Genomic DNA, 17,087 nt, shown 5'->3' on the forward strand with positions numbered 1-17,087 from the left:
CTCCAAATAAGCATTTCACTGTCAGATACAGATTTACATTTCTCGATTATGGGGTTATTCCTAAAGTTGTTGGATGGATTGGAGATGAAAGTCTAGCCATAAATAAAAATAATAAAATGAATACTGAGTTTTTAACAACTTTTTTGGTGTGAAAAAGTTCTAGTTCTAGTTCCACTGAAAGATTAATGTCACTTATTTAACAATCAACTGGCACTTCGCCGTTACCTAGCAACACCTGCCAAACCCAGTCCGTCTCCTAGCAACCCAGTTTGAGTTCAGCTGGCAGATTATTTCACTTCACACATTGTTTTTTTCATTTTACAGGTGAATTAGCACATCTTTCATCAATATCAAGGAATTATTGACTTACAACAAGCTCCTATATCTTGTTGAAAAGTTACTTATATGTTAGTTTTGTCTCAATTCAAGTGTACTAAGATATTTCACTAGAAACTCCACCAAAAATGCTTAGTAAGATTTGTATTTTTTTGCATTGTAGGCAGCTAGCACACGTTTTATTCAGGATGTTAATTCCTGACCTATTACTATTTCTTTTCTGTAAATAACTACCAAATATAAACATGAAAAAAGTTTCCCACATTAGAAATTGGTCTGATGTACATTAAGAAATTATTGACTTAAAGTAAACTCATATCTTGCTGAAATGTTACTTAGTGTTAGTTTTGTCTTAATTTGAGAGAATTACACTAGTAATTAGACATTACTTTGTAAGTTTTTGGGTTTTTCTGTTGACTAGATGTTAAGTTTCATTTATGACAATGAGGAAAATCATCCAAACCTAGGAGAAATATGAAGCATTTATGACAACTGAAAATTACTCTTTTGTGTCACAATGAAGAAATTCTGGTCCACGTTTCTTTGCAGAATTGATTTAATTCAGCCTCACTGAATGGGTTTTCAAACTAGACCAAAAATACTTGGTAAGATGTGTGTTTTTGCAGTGTATCTGAAGCCCCCTGAGATGTTCTAACCCCCAGAATGACTATTATAAGTTTTAACATTTTAATTTAGACTAAAATCTTCATTATTATGAAGATTCTTTGTTGCACAGAAGACTTTAGTGTTAATTTTCATCTTACTGCTTTGAGATTCAACTTCTTTTTCACAGCACTGACAAAGTTATTCTGTTGATTTAACACCAGATGAAAGCCACACCACAGAATCTCAATGAAGTGTCATTTACTGTAATATTAAGAAACCCACCAAGCCACCGTCTTCCCCCCTCCTCCACTTTTGTTTCACAGTTTCCCTTTGCAAAGCTAACTTTGTCTTGTCTCCCTTCAGATAGGTTGGAATTAGCTCACGTGAGGTCAAAGGTTAGGCTCATTTATCCATTACCTCGGACAAATAGACAGAGCTAAGCAAACATTAGCTGAAGGTTCTTTGGTAAATGTTGGAAATGCTTTATGTGGGACATGCATTCCTGATTGACGTACTGTCCAATTAGCTCCCTGGCTGTAAATGAATGGATGCCAGTGCGTTTGGTGAAGAGTTTGAGTTTAGTTATCAGGCTTTGTCTCCGTTTCTTTGCACGTGTGACATCAATTCTTGGGTAGTTTTTTCTTTATAGTTTAGTTTAGTTTAGTTTATTTCGTGGTGACTGACTGAGTTAGTTTTAATTTTTAGAGTGTGCTTGCTAGTTTTTATGATTAGTTAAATATTTTTAGTTATAGTTATACTTTCTTATACTTTGGATAATTTTTAGGAGCAGAATTAAAAAACGTTGAAAGATATTTATGATTGGGTCATGAATAATCAACAGAAGGTATAATTTTCTAAAACTGTATTTAGTTATTGTTGAACAACCAACTGACTGTGGCGTTTTATCCCGACTTTGGCTGTTGCCATTTTAGCGGACTAGCTTAAGTGCCGCCAGGAGGGGTATGGAGTGCCGTAAATTGCCGACAGATGACGTAAACAGATGACAGGTGGTGGAAAACACGAAAACGAAGGGTATTATAGCTATAATATCAGTATGTTTTAGTTAAATAAACGCGCGATGTAGTTCCAGTTAGTTATATTTTTACCTCACAAATTACCGTTTTTATTTATTTCAGTAAACAAAAATGTTTTCTCAATTTCAGTTTTTGCTCGTTTTAGTTAATTATAATACCCTAACAAGCACCCGGAGCCAAATGGAAACCCGTCATCTCTTGCGTTAGGGGGCATGAATCCATTCGAGGAGGGCACAATTTTGGATCTGCGCGGTTTTGACGAGGGGACGCGTTGAGGTTTGGCGCTGGTCTGGGATCAGCTTGAGACAGCAGGGTGTCACGTTATCTTTTGTCCTCTTCCCCTGTCCCCGCCGATGGCACTCCCTTTCACACAGAGGCAGGACATTTATCTCACACAAAGCACGCTGTCCTGCTAAGACACACACACACACACACCACCCAAAGCAGCTTCGTAGTCCACACAGAGGGTACACACACACACACACACACACATGCACACACACAGCTGGCAGTTATTGGTTGAAAAAAGGATCAAATGAAAAAGATGGAGACATATTTTGATTATATGTTATCTTGGAGAAAGTCAAACATTGTATTTAGGTAAACGCACAGTTGGGTGTTACATTTACTTAACTTTTTTTTTGTTGAAAAAATTTACTTTTAGGGGTATTTGTACTACGCTGTACTTTGGAGTAATTTTACTATGAAGTATTGCTACTCTTACTTGAGTAAAATTTCTGGATTCTTGACCCACTGGATAACAAACAAACAAATTCACCAGACAGACACACATCTGCAGTTTTTGTTAAAGTTTCATCAGTTATTTATTGAAAGAAACTGATTTGGCAGCATTTTCATTTGCCTGATTTTGTTATTTTTTGTTACTTATATGAATGATTGTCATTTTCTTCCTTAAGATGACAATTTTAAGGAAGAAAAATTTTGGTATTTTAAAATGCCAACCTTTCCACCTAACTTTATATTTTTGTCCGTCTCATTTTGTAATTTTTAAATACTAATAATTAATAATTTGATCAGTTACTCAGTACTTGAGTAGTTTTGTTACCAAATACTTTTCACTCTTTTAGGTGGTTATGTTTTATTTTTACTTGAGTAAAATTACATTGAAGTAGTGCTATTCTTACATGAGGACAATGTTTAGATACTCTACCCACTTTTGGGTAAAAGTACTCTAAAATGTACTCAAGTAATCCTTCAGATTCATGTTGTCATTTAGATTTTATTCTCTCATTTTGCTTTTAATGATAGACTTTATAAAAATCCAGCTGTGCCCTCGTTTTCCTAAGAGACCAGAAGATAAACAATTGAATCTTGATGGTTCTGCATCAAGGTTCTGCAGAATATAGTGAGAAAGTACAGAGCACTGAACCATGAGAGACTCCTCACATCCTCTTTGTGAACTTTTTGAAAGTTAACATGAAATGCACAACAACCAGACTACTGTACAGGTTTCTGCGTTAAGCTGTTAAAAGATAGCCTTCTTCTTCATATTACCAACTTATTGTACATGTGTTTATCGATTGTTGGTTTTCATATATTTGTGTTTTATTATGTTTCTCACTTAACTGCCTTTAGTTCTATGCAATGAATTAACAATAAAATCTATATTAAATGAATAAAAACAATAAGAAAATGTATAAAATGAAATGAAAATTGAGTGTGACAATGATTTCACTTTGCTCTTGTTTAATTGGTCTGCAAGAAATTTCCACCCTTTATTGTGACAGAAAATTCACATTAACAAAACCTCAAACCAGGGTTGCAGCAAACATTTTGAGGCACAACAAACCAACAATCTCAAATATGAGGATCTGCTCTTTATCAGTCACTGTGGGGCTAATTGGTCTGGAGCTAACTATTGTCAGTAATTAAATACAATAACAATTCTCTGAATTTTATGGGTTTTTTTAATGAAAGAAATATGTTGACAAATAGAGATTTTATAACTCTATGTGTGCTACTGATTTAATGAGATGCCCTTCAATGTTTGATTTTACAGAGGAGTTTGGCTAGTTTACATACTTGTCAGAAGTCATAATTATTCCCTTTTTAAAAGCAGTCTGTTCATCTGTAATGAGGTGGGTATCAATAAGAATGAGAATTTACAGCCCTAACAACATAAAATTTAGTATTTAGGGGGATTTTAAACATAGTAAATCTGTTAATGCGACGTATGAATGGGGGCGGGGACAGAAAATTTTATTGTTTGAGATTTGACGGATTGATGGGGCATTGACCAATAGGGCTCAAGAGCAAGTCCCCACCAGCCAATCAGAAGTCAGAGCTGCGTCTAACTTTGGCATAATTAAATCCACTACAGCGTGGTTGCGGTGGAAGTGTTTTGAGTTTGCCATTAAAGCCAGAACACTGGAGGGGGAAGAGAACCACGTCTACTTTCGCAACTTTCAAGGCCGTCAAAATCACACCTCGGCCCGAAAAACACATAATGAAACAGGCCTGTAAATGAGCTCTGAAGACGGAGGAGTTGACGTTAGGGTGACTTTTTTTTTGAAGCTAGCGCTGCTTCCTCGTTCGGCAGAGGGGCGAAACATCTCAACATCCTCACAAAGAAACTTTGCTTTGCTAGGCTGCTAACTGGAAAACGACCAAGTCAACAACAACAACAAAAAAAGTACCACTAGCGACGGCGCTTGCTCAATAAAACGTGTATATGTCGAGCTGAGTGACGTTAACTTCTTTAATTCACTGTGAAAGCTATGTGTGCGGCTCAGGGGAGAACTTTGTAACGGTTTCGAGTAATCATCATCATCACTACAGGAGGAAGAGCTGCAGTGGGTAACTTTAGCCAAGCTACGAGCAGCAGCCCAACTCGTACAGCTGAAACTGGGCTGCCAGTTTTTAGGTGGTTAGTTCAAGCTGGTTCCCGCAGACATGTCCGGCCGAAGTGGACCTGGACATCCCCGGCCCGGCTCTCTGGGTCCGCAGCCCCTCAAGGCGACTGTTCCCTTCAGGCTGGCCAGCAAGCCGCGACCGAACCGGAGGGATGGGAAGTCAGGTATGGACTCAAAACACCTGTTAAGCTCTGACTGGAAACAGAAACTTATACAACATCATATCAGGCAAGGATGACGAGGATTTCTATACAACTTTTACTCTGGAAAGATGTCATATTTGTCCCCCAAATCAATTTTTTAACAGGAAAATTACTCCAGACAATTAATGCTTTAAATGTACAATATTTTTGACTTATTTATCTGTAATCTGGGCATGATCTGTAATTCTAGATCAGAGCCATCTTTGCTCTCAGTACAGCTGAATAAAACTCGTCAAGAGTTGCAAATGTTTTGACAAAAGGGCGACTTACAATTTGAATAAATGTCTACTGGAGGAAACGTTATACTTTTTAAACAACCACCATTTTATATCTATTTTTACGCTTTAAAGTGAAGAAAAACGAGTCAAGAAAGTTGATATTTGTGAAAAATATTGATCTAAAAAATATTGCTGGTACTTTTAGTATGATTCTGTTGTGGAAATGCACCTAATTTTATTTTAAAAAAGGTCTATATGTTTTTTTAACTTGTTTATTATTAGCTGATGTTTATTGTGAAAGTTTGTTGCACACCACTGTTAACGAAACACCCTGTGTGGTACCGGATAGGAAGAAATAAAATTATATCAATAATCAAACACTAATGGGCTTCTTACAAAACAATTAGTTATAAAATGCATTTAGTTATTTTAGGTTCTTAATGTTGCGTTAAATATTAGGTAAACAAATAGGAAGTGCGTAACATGTACTGAGAGTCTGGATGTGATTTTTCTATTTGCAAAATAAATTCTTAATTTGTTTTCTGATCTGGAGAAGTTTCATTCTCCTCCAAAAGGGCAGAAGGTTACTGAACTTAAAGGTTACTGCAGTTTCACAAACCCTTTTCCTGCCTGATTGAATGTATTCATGAGGTGGTTTTTAACCCAGTAGCACTATATTTAGTTATGACTACCAGAATAAATAGCTACACCAAAAGTTTTTTAAAAACGGCTTTTATTTGAAACGGGAAAGCAGTAATTGTAGCATGTTAGTTATTACAGTTTTAAACATTGATTTGTTCTTTTGTATGCATGAATTTAAAATAAGAGCTGATATATGTGTTTTTTTAATAGTGTAACATTATGAATGTAACAAACTGATATTTGCTAGGTAATTAGTCAACCTGTGTAACCTCAGTGGGTGGGGTTCGTTCAGTTTTCACACCATGACTGTCTGGTTTTATAATCTGTTTCTTGGCAGTGCAGTTCAGTAGCTTTAGCAGCAACAGGCAGGGGAGGGGCAGTGCTGTAAAACCATGTGCAACATCCATAGGTCTACGAAATAATTGATTAAATATTGGCGATGTTTCTGTGAAAGGTTTTGATGTCCTTAAAGAACAACGGTCGTTTTGATGAGGAAATTGAGATGCAGATTTTCATAGAAGGAACTTAAATATTTATCTTTTTTGAAGAATAAAATGGTCAGTTTCATTGTCCAGATTTATCCCAAAATATCAGATTCCCTTACAAAACCAGATGTTTAAATGAAAACATGAATTTCTGATACAAAATGTCTAACCTGCTTGCCTTTTTTAAAAATGCATGATGTTTTTCTGCAACGTTTGTAGCAGGAAAGCCCAGGCTGCACCAGCTGAGCTCGGGGATGAGACGGACGATGTCGCTGGACGCCATCATCGGGCCGTACCTGCAGGGGCACTGGCCGAAAGAACCAGAAGTCCACTGCGGTCCGTCCTGCAAGGACAAATCAACCCAGGTATGCTATAAATGGAGTTAATCAGCAATAAATTGACTAATCGCATAGTAAATTAACATTACTGTGATAATTTCCATTCGTTAAAGAGAAGCTTCCCTTTAATATCAACAAAAAGCCTCCATTTTGAAACTCGGCATATCACAATAAATCTTACTGGACGATAAATCGTCCTAGAAGTTATTGCGATAAACGATAATATTGTTGTTTTTGAGATCATTTTCAATTAATATAATGGCAATGACACATTCTCAAAGATCAATGAACTTTAAAATCTAGAGAACATTTAACTCTGGAACTGGAAGACATTTTAAATATCAAAAATAAACAACAAATATAGTCTCTGTAAACAAAATTATCCTTCAAAAAAAAAGGGCTGCTTGAGACCAAAGCACCAAAATGAAAACTTTTGTCATCCAGTTTTTGATAAGAGAGAGAAAATAAAAAAAAAATAAATAAATAATGCAAATGGAAATTATTGATCTTGTATTAATTTGTAATGCGATTAATTGATTTATTGCTACATTTGACACCCAGTAAGAAGAACTAGCTAGTTTGCACTTCCTGCCACTTTTGCCTGAATTATTATTATTATTATTATTAATATTTTTTTATGCAGTTTTGGTTATTGAGTCTTAATAAACCATTTTAATTAATGTTGTTTTGTTTGTTCATTTTGTACATTTGAAATATTTTCCAATTCCAGTGTTGAATGTTCTTCAGAAATGTATATTTGAGAGGTTACAGTTGCATCAATATGTTTCTACTTTTAGTTGAAAACGGTCTCAGAATGACAATATTATCATTTACCGCACAACTTCTGCAGCATTTGTTATTTTAGGAGTTTAAAAGTGAGTCAGAGAAATGAGTTTATCACAATTTTGTTAAAGCTCTGCATGAATTTACAGTTTAGTTTTGTTTGAGTAGGCTTGAGTCATGGTGTCTATTTATTTCCCTGCAGTTTTCTGCAAAGATAGAAGTGAGACGTGAGTGGAAGGAGAGGGGGAGGGAGTGTCCGGTGCTTGCACAGCTATTACATAGTGTGAACCACAGCCATGAGAACAGTGACTGAAGTCAGCTGATGAGGCTGTTCTGGCTGCACCCATCCTCTCTGCTCCGTGTGTGCAGGGCCTCGCCACTGGTCTTCGGTTGCCCACATCCTCCACTCGCTCTGTTTTTCAGTTTCTCCTGCTCTTTTGCTCTTCTAGAAGTGTGAAGAGCATATCTGTGGGTGTTGGCTGTTTAAAATATCAAGCCAAGAACGAAATAAAACCACCTTATCTGTGTGATCCAAACCAGAGGTTTTGATGTTACGTGAGGTTTATTCTTGTCGCTGTTTTTTTGGCCAGACTCACATGATGTGATGATCTGAGCTAAAAATTCACATTAAAAACCTTTTTCTGTTGTTTTTATCTGTAGACTCCGGAGTCATGGGTGGAGAAGTCCAGGAGCAGGCGAGCTAGCAACAGCGGCAGCCACAGACGCTCGGCATCGTGGGGCAGCGCTGAGCATCTTCGAGAGGTCAGTTTCTGCTTTTATTCCTCAGCAGGTTATAACTCTGGATTCAAGTGGCCAAGCTCATTAAAAAAAACTAACTTTTCTGAGCTGTGATCTCATCTGCTGCTTGGAAACTTCCTGTTTTCTCACCTACATGCACATGAAAATCTGGTTACAGCATATTTCAGCTGTTATTTGCAAATGATTTTTTATGTTTTTTAACATGCATGACTAAAGCTATTAATGCCGACGTATGCACAAATGTGCTTGGCTGTAACCTGTGTTATTTTGCAGATTGCCAAACTGAAACAACAACTGCAGCAGGGCAGCAAGCCTGCAGCCTCTGGGGTGCATGACAAAGATCGTCAGTGTTGTTATCCTCATGGGAGCTGTAGCCTAGGAGCAACTCAGGTACTTTACCACCATCATCAAACAAACACAGGGGCCCATTGAGACTTCATAGTCTTCTACTACGACTGTCTGTGTCCAATTTTTGAATTTATACGTCAAGTGTGCAACTATTTACAGGAAGTGACTGAATTAAAACACTGAAGCAACAGGAAGATCACTACATCACATGTGCTTCTTCTTCTTAGGAAGACAGGCATAGTTCTGCTTTTGAGCACAGCTGGTCATTTTGTAGTGTTTGGTAATTGCACGCTTGATTTGGTTTTTGAGGCTTGTGGCCACAATTGTTTAAAATAAAATCAATTCGTAGTTTATACTTGCTATTTTAGAGCAACAAAGGCAGTCATTTTAGGCTCATTTCGTGACTTATTGTTGTGGGAAAGACCCAAAAACGCACATTTTCATAACAACAATTTGTAAATTAAAGCATAGCGTTTAGATTCTGATGCAACAGAAGTGTTGTTTCTTTAAATTCTGCATGCTCACAAAGGAAACATCAATATGAGCTGAATTATCAACAAGTCGTATCAAATCCGAGAGGAAACAAGCTAGCATTAGCCTAGCATCTCAGCAAACTCCTTCCTGTGCAAAGATGCTTAGCAGAGTTGGATGCTTGTTCACTGAAGAGTTTTTCTAGCCGAGTCAATTAATCCGTTAGAAAAATTAAGCAACAAGTTTTTTTTAGGTGAAGTGTAATTTGGAGCATAACAACTTTCTCAAACCCAGTTCTCTGGGTTTTTAAAGTTTTTCATTCCTACCCCTTTCAAAGTTTAGCAATATGTGTGCAGCAGCGCCTGTTGCAAATCAGTTTTTCTGTTTTTTTTTTACATCTGTTGATTATACTGTGACCAAGCACTCAATAATGAGAAGCTGGGATTGCGGAACCAAAGGGGCGTGGCTTAGAAATCCAGTCTTTGCTCAATAAAATGTCACATTCATTCTGCAATCCCTTCTCACCCCTTCCATTTAAATCTGTATATTTTTTTTTTTGTAAATCGTGAAATTTTATTTACACTGAAGAAATTGGCTTAATTGCGTGAAAAGCTATTAAGCTTATCAATTTTTTAAGCAGAATTTCTGATAAAATTGAACAATTTCCTAGAGTTTAATATCAGATATTGGGTATATGGATTGAGTTTTTCTTTTTCTGGACTTTTGACCTTGTTGGATGTGGACATGTTGGTGTGAGACCTTTCATTTTCTCTTTCTGAAAGATGAAAGAATGAATTTTTTCGACACGGGGAAAATGACGAACAACCACTAGCAACATTAGCTGGTGTTCTGGATGCTTCAGTCGTTTACAATGTTGAGAAGGAATTTTCTCCCGTTCTTCTTTACAACTCGGCTACATTTCAGTTCCTTGCAGCAGAAGGACAGGGGTTCATTGTCCTGTTGATGATCCAGTTCTGGTCCAAATTTGTGTACAGAAGGGTGCAGCAGGATTAGCTTTAGTTTGTAGTAAGTATTTTTTATAACTTATAGATATGAGTAGAAGTTAAAATAGTCTCGTCTCATATATTTAAATGTTTACATGGGCGGAGCTAAGAGACTAGGGGGCGGAGCCAAGTCTGCAGATGACTTCCTCTAAATCGAGACTATAAAGCCACCTGTGTGGAGTCGAAACATTATAAATGTCACATTTCCATGTGATTGACGGCACTTTACAATTATTGGCTGTGTTTTATAACTTTGCATTTTTTGTGTGTTTTTATGACATAACGCACTTTGAACTGCCTTGTTGCTGAAATGTGTTTTGCAAATAAACTTGACTGATTAATTGATATCAAATAGCTGAACTGGTAATTTGTGTGGTTGTTGAACTGAAGTCAGGAGCTGCCTTTAAAATGTTTTGAACTAAAAGTTAAGTGGAACGTGTTTGTGTCCTCAGACCCAGCCGGTTCCCATCCCCCTCTCGCCTCTGTCTACTCTGGTTCCCCGCCTGCGCTGCAGCGTGGAGGGCCTCAACCAGGAGCTGGAGGGCATGTTCATCAGCCAGTCTCCTCCCCCACAGCACAGGGTAGGTGTCTCTCATGTCTTCTGTGTTCAGAAAATCACAGTGATGCCTGATTTATTTTCTCCTTCTCGTCAGCTGCTCGAAGTTCCAGACGGTCACCGCGCTCCGGTGCCTCTGCACAGCTGCAGCAGCGGTTCGCAGAGCGACCGCGCCACCACACCCCTCTCCTCCTCCTCCAACTGCTCCTCCCCCTGCGCCTCACCTCCATCTAACGCTCTAGATGCTCCTCTGGACCCTCACCAAGGCTAGTTTATGTAGTTTATTATGCAAAATAAATCCACATTTTGGATGTTTTTGTACTTGCATTTGGCTTCTAAAATCAACCCAAGCGCTGAAAAATAAGTTAATGTTTCTTTGGTGTCTGGAAAACGAGCCGTTTCAAAAACCTGAACTCTCATTCGACGCTCACTAAGCCTGTCGCAATGACAAATTTTACTGGACAATAAACTGACCAAGACGTTATTGCGATAAAAGATACTATTGTTGTTTTGAGAACATTTTCAAGTAATATACTGGCAAAATAAATCAAGAATACATTCTCAAAGATCAATGAACTTTAAATTGTAATGAACATTTAACACTGAAAATGGAAGACATTTTAATTGTCCAGAAATAAATAAAACAACAAATAAAATGAATTTTGAAATATCTTTAAACAAAAAAAGGGATAATTGAGACAAAAGCACCAAACTGAAGACTTTTGTCATCCAGCTTTTGGTAGAGAAAAACAAAACATTTTAATTTGTTATGCAATTAGTCACATTTGGTCATCTGGTTTTACCCCTGTATGTGCTGTACAATGGCTGCTGGAAAAGACAAGTGTTTTGTAGTTGACTTACCGTCCAGGAAGTACTTGCTGTATTCTTGTTGGTTGTGCAGGAGGCTCCACTTCTGCTTTTCAAAGATGTACGGTTGTATAATTACGAATCTGTTTGCAGATGCGAATGTAAATATGGCCAGAAGTAGTTTGTTTGGATTTAAAGAGACAGAGCCCTAAAACAGCTCAATCACTCATAGGACTAAATTCTCATTATCTAAGAATGATTTTGACCAAAAAATATGATGAAACTGTTTTGTATAAACTCATCCTAACCTGTTGAAGGAAGACTAACATGTCTCCTTTAATAAAGCAGCAAACAAATACTCTATATGCATTTTCTTCCTTTTTGTTTCAGGCTCAGTAGAGAAATGTCCGCTGTCTCCAGTGTCCTCCCAAAGCGAGGCCGAGCTCAGCCAGCCGCCACAAATCTCCTCCTCTCCAGGACTCAACAAAAGCTTCTGCTTCCAGCGAGAACCTCCAGAGGGCTGCGAGAAGGTCCGAGTCTGGGAGGAGTTCAGGTACCGTTCTGCTGCTGCAGGGACGTCCAGATAATCTTAGTTTCAGGCAACATCAAGATCACAAATGTACTGAAAGGGCCGCTTGCAGCAGAATGTATTGATAACACCAGCTGTTCCACCTGCAGGATTGTTATTTGATGCTTTAACAGAAACGGTTTGGGATTCAGATGAGTCTGACACGTCCATCTTTTCTGATGAGAAACGTAAAATTAGAGAATATTTTTGTTATTTATTTATGTACATAAACTGAAAAAAATATTTTACTGTAGTTCCTGCTCCGCCTGGGAGAATATCTAGTTTCATATCCACTTTTCATGATGTGTGGAAATTGTTTTGCATTATTGGCTGAAAATGAGCTGAACTGTTGAAACTTATTAGGAGTAAAATCACTAATAGGAAGTGAATCTGCGTTTTCGTTCCCGTTTGTCTTGGTTTTAGTCTCTCACTCCCTCTGACTCATGAGTTAAACTAACAGCTTCTGGTTTACAGTGATGACATTTAGCTCTTTTTTTCAGGCACATTGCTCATAATTTGGTAATCTGTTGGTAAATCTGTGCATTCATGAATCCAAAACAGAATTATAAAAGTTTTAGGTTTTTTTCTTGTAGTGTAATTTGATTGTGTAATTCTGTTTATTTGTTAAATATTGTTTAGTTTTCAGTAGTTATAATAGTAGTTTTTGTTTTTTCATACTTTGGTTTAATTGTACGTGCAAAATTCTAAAGGTTCGAAGTATGGCACAAAGATTGGGTAACAAATACTCAACAGAAATTACTGTTTTCAAAAAATTTATTGATTTATTGCTAAGCAACCAAGCGGGTTTGGGTAGAGTATCCAAAAATTGTCCTCAAGTAAGAGCAGCACTACTTCAACATTTACTTTTACTTTAAGTAAAAGTAAAAAGTATCAAAGAAATTACTGAAGAGTAAAAGAGTATTTGGTAAAAAGTTTACTCAAGTACTGAGTTACTAATAAGATTATTAATCATTTAATATTAAAAATTATATAGTAATAAGTGGAAATTTTGGTATTTTAAGGACACAAATGATGATATAAGTAACAAAAAGAACAAAATCAGGCAAAATAAATGTTTCCAAATCATTTTCTTTTAATAAAAAACTTATGAAACTAAAAAAAACTGCAGGTGTGTGTCTGTCTCTCTGGGGAATTTTTGGTTAAAACGTTTGTTTCTCATTCAGTGTGTAGAAAATCCTGAAATTTTATTCAAGTAAGAGTAGAAAAACTTTATAATAAAATTACTCAAGTGAAAGTAAAAACACTCCCAAATGTAACTGAGTAAATGTAACTAGTTACTACCCAACTCTGGTGTTTTCTCACATCGTCATTTTGCCACCAGGAGGAAAATGTATCGCCGTAATTTACCAACAGCTGGCGTAAACTAAAATTAATTTCACATCAGTTTGAAAGGCTAATAAATATACTAATAAAAATGTTATCGCTATAATTTCAGTATGTTTTAGTTGGTTTTATAAAAGTTAGAGTTTTCCCTCCAGTATGTTTCAGTTAAATTGTTTAGTTAACGATGATAACCTCGATCCAAAGTCTAAGTCCTGGTCTCTCCTGCAGTATCTCACACCACCACAAGGAGGCCCCGGTCTCCTCCTGCCCCGACCCCAACAAGGTGAACTTCACCCCCCACGGCGGCTCGGCCTTCTGCCCCGTCAGCCTGCTGAAGCCCCTGTTCCCCTCCATGGACCTGCTGATCCGCAGCCTCACAGTCTCTCCCGTTGGGAACTGCTCCGGCCAGGGAACGCCGTCCGCCGGGAACCGCGGCGCCTCCCCGGATCCGGCCACCGCCTCCGCCGTGCTGGGAGACGCATCGGGAGAGGCGCTCGCCTTCTGATCACAGCTGCAGCTCTTTTCTGTGAAAATGATGATGCAAATGTTTACCTGGACCAGGACAGGTGTGTTTGAACTGCTCTTCTTCTTTAGATATAAAATAATCTGATTTATAAATAACTCTGGAGGAGGGGCAAATATATGACATGGTAGTGTGAACACCCCTGGTGAAATTTCAGGTATTTTTCCTGACAAATCAAGTCTTTCCACCTTTTATTGTGACTTCTTCTCTTAGTCCAATGCACTTTCAGTCAAATTTAACTCTAATTTTAATCCAAATTCATTCATTTGTGTTTGTAGATGTACCTTTTAGCCCCGAATTATTCATATTTCCTGACTTATTTGGATTTTAAGTCTCACCTTAAACCAAAATGTTATTTCTCAACATGATAAAACTGTAAAATGAGTTTTGTATTAAAAAATATATAATAATATAGCTGTATTTATTTAAATTTGTATTAAAAATTGTGTTGCAAATTAGTTATATCCTCAATAATCGCTTTGTGAGTCTCGGCTTGAAAAACATTCATTTTACATCCACATCCCAGTAAAATTAAAATAATATAATAATTCGATACAATAATTTTGTGCTTAACTGTATGTTTGGACTTCAATTTTTTATTTTCTAGCAGAAATCCTGAAGGTTTTGTGTAAAAATTCATGAAAGTTTTCAGAAATGTATCCACCATTAGCAAGAAAATTAAACAAGCCCACAGCATAATGATGCCACCACCATGTTTACCTCGTTAGGGAATTATCTCCTGAGTCCCTTCTTAGTCTAGATATATGGATAATAGAATATATCGTCTAATATAGAATCAGTGCTGCTGTTGTCTTCCTGACGGGTTCACGTTTTGTTTTTGGATACATTTCTCATGGTGAGATGCTATGGAAAATAATGCTGAGGAATTTTATTCGTAGCCTTCTTATGACTGGTACCTTTAAACATCGAGGCTTTTCTGACTTTAGCTTCCAGATTCACTAGAAAGATGGTAGAAAATCTGAACGCAATTAAAACAAGAAGTTATTGCTGCTTTTTCCCCCAAAATCTTTGCTCTTTAACAGATCAGTTCAGAATATGTCGCATTAAAAGTGGAAAGTTTTGATTATTTATCAGAATTTCCTTTAAAAAACAACATTTTACCAGGGGTATGAACACTTCTGAGCTCCGTCGAAACCCAAAGGAAAGACTTTATAAGCTACAATTTGCTTCCAGAAACTCAAAACATTTAAATTGGGGTCAATCAGTTTTATTTTCCAAAGAAATTTATGGCCAAAAAAAAAAACATACAACAGAGCTTTGACTTTACTGGCTTCACTTCCTGCCTAGATCCTCCTCTTTTTTTATGTTTGTCCAAAATATCAGGAGTCGAGGTCTTCTGAGAACACTCACCTCTTATTAAAATGAGTTTTCTTCCTTGTTTTAGGTATTCAAAGATATTTATGTGTAACTGGATGTTGCTAGTGCATGACAAATCAGCTGGTAATCTTTGCTTGACTCAAGAGAAGACAATGAAATCACTTTTTTTGTTTTATTCTACTAGACTGAAGGGAAATTTCCGTTTGTTGGAGTTGGGTAGCATTTATACCCAAGAGCTTCAGCTTCCTGCTTTAAGGTAGTTTGTTGTTTTTGTAAAAATATGTGAGTTAGTAGTTAAAGATGTTGTTTTTCGATGTTGGTGTATCAAGAATACACCAGATGGGTGTGTTTTTGACACTATGTTGATAGTTTTGAGGTTTCACGGCCTAGTTGACTACCTAACCAGTTTTAGTGGTATAGATGTGTCGCCTTTAATGTTTGCTTTGATATGTTTTCGTTCTGCCAAGCTGACAAGTCGATCAACTAGTTTTATTTCCGGTAGACAAGTTTGCACAGATTGAACTGTTACCTTTGAGTTGCAATTCTTTGTTGTTGTCTTTTCTTTTGTTTTTTTACATTCATACCTTTTGTACTTCATTGTAAATCTTAAGAGTAGTAAAGTGCATTTTGTACGTCTTTATCAGTTACCTGCAGCATAAGCTAAAAGTAAAAAGAAAAAAAATCCTGTTATTTCTAGTTTTGTTGATGTTTGTTTGTGGCAGGTTTTTCATCATCAGGTGGAGTTTTATGCACTTCCAGGAGAGGATGTTTGGGTTTCTTCCACTTTTTACACATTTCTGGGTAAAATGTCTGACAGATTTGTGTGTGTGTGTGTGTGTGTTAGTGAGCATGGTGATGGAGACTTGATTGATCTTTTCACTAACTTGTAGTTTGTTTTTTTTATTATTATTATTATTATTAAAAATACAGAATAGAATTGTTCTTTTCCCATTTGATATAAAACGCTTCCTTTCTGTTTGGATGTTGGGAATTTGCTGTTTTCTCAGGTTCTGTGTCCTGTCCACATAAATATAGTGTGACAATAAACTCTGGTTTCTGTCATTTATCCACTTCAAACTTTTTACCACATCTGTTTTAAAAAAAAAAAGCAACCTAGAATCAAGCAAATGAAGTAGCCCACTTTTTCTCATTTTCAGTTTTTCAAAATGGATATTTATTGTCGATCCAAAAGTCGACAGGGATGAGGGAAGTTGTAAATGAAAAAAAATAAAATAAAGTAAAAAGGTGGAGTAGATTTATGCCAAATACTTCAGAAGTTTAATGATTAATCTCAGAAATTTTCTGGAAAAAACTTTCAAAAGTCAAAACATTTTCAACATTTGAAACTCAGAAATTTCTAAATGTTTAGTAGAAAATTTCTGAGATTAATTTATAAATTTCTGATTTTTTTGGCAAAAATTTACTACTTGCTACTTTTTTCTCTCTCTATGATTACATGATTGTAGATTTTGCACATTTCTTATATTTAAAAAAAGTCTTGTAGTTTGGACTTTTTTTGCCTGATTGAATGACTTTGTTTTCAGTAATAACAGAATTTTGGTCACTTTCTTTAAAAACTCTTGCTATATTTATCCAAGTTTAATAAAAAGAAGCTAATTTGTTTTGGGGTTTTTTCAGAAAAAGTCTCTGGATAAATGTGGTTTAATATTTTCTTTTAAAGCTTGGCTATAAAAATATGAATGCTTTGTCAGAAAATTATGTTGGTAATTATTTAACCCTTATTAAAAACTTGTATCACTTTTGAATTGCAGTTTGAGGGGGCTGCACAAAATCAGTCTTAGGGCCACCAAAGGCCCCTGGGCCACACTTTGAACACCCCTGACTTGGTCT

General features: G+C 36.6%; 1 protein-coding gene across 1 annotated transcript; it reads left to right on the forward strand.

Annotated features, from left to right (window-relative positions):
* Positions 1-4,350: 4,350 nt before the first annotated feature.
* LOC102233013 (glucocorticoid-induced transcript 1 protein-like) lies at positions 4,351-16,283 on the forward strand. The gene is made up of 8 exons (XM_005810618.2): positions 4,351-5,013; positions 6,617-6,762; positions 8,179-8,280; positions 8,551-8,667; positions 10,553-10,681; positions 10,754-10,922; positions 11,854-12,016; positions 13,604-16,283. Exons 1-8 carry the CDS (start codon positions 4,890-4,892, stop codon positions 13,878-13,880), a joined length of 1,227 nt encoding a protein of 408 aa, XP_005810675.2. The 5' UTR covers positions 4,351-4,889; the 3' UTR covers positions 13,881-16,283.
* The last annotated feature ends 804 nt before the right edge of the window (positions 16,284-17,087 follow it).

The sequence above is a fragment of the Xiphophorus maculatus genome, chromosome 10, assembly GCF_002775205.1.
Source record: "Xiphophorus maculatus strain JP 163 A chromosome 10, X_maculatus-5.0-male, whole genome shotgun sequence".
Classification (NCBI taxonomy): domain Eukaryota; kingdom Metazoa; phylum Chordata; class Actinopteri; order Cyprinodontiformes; family Poeciliidae; genus Xiphophorus; species Xiphophorus maculatus.

Excerpts from the sequence above, each read along its gene's own strand:
- LOC102233013 (XM_005810618.2), top strand. The coding sequence starts at position 4,890 with ATGTCCGGCCGAAGTGGACCTGGACATCCCCGGCCCGGCTCTCTGGGT. Across the intron at positions 10,682-10,753 it reads CTCCTCCCCCACAGCACAGG|CTGCTCGAAGTTCCAGACGG; the intron begins GTAGGTGTCTCT and ends CCTTCTCGTCAG. Across the intron at positions 12,017-13,603 it reads CGAGTCTGGGAGGAGTTCAG|TATCTCACACCACCACAAGG; the intron begins GTACCGTTCTGC and ends TCTCTCCTGCAG.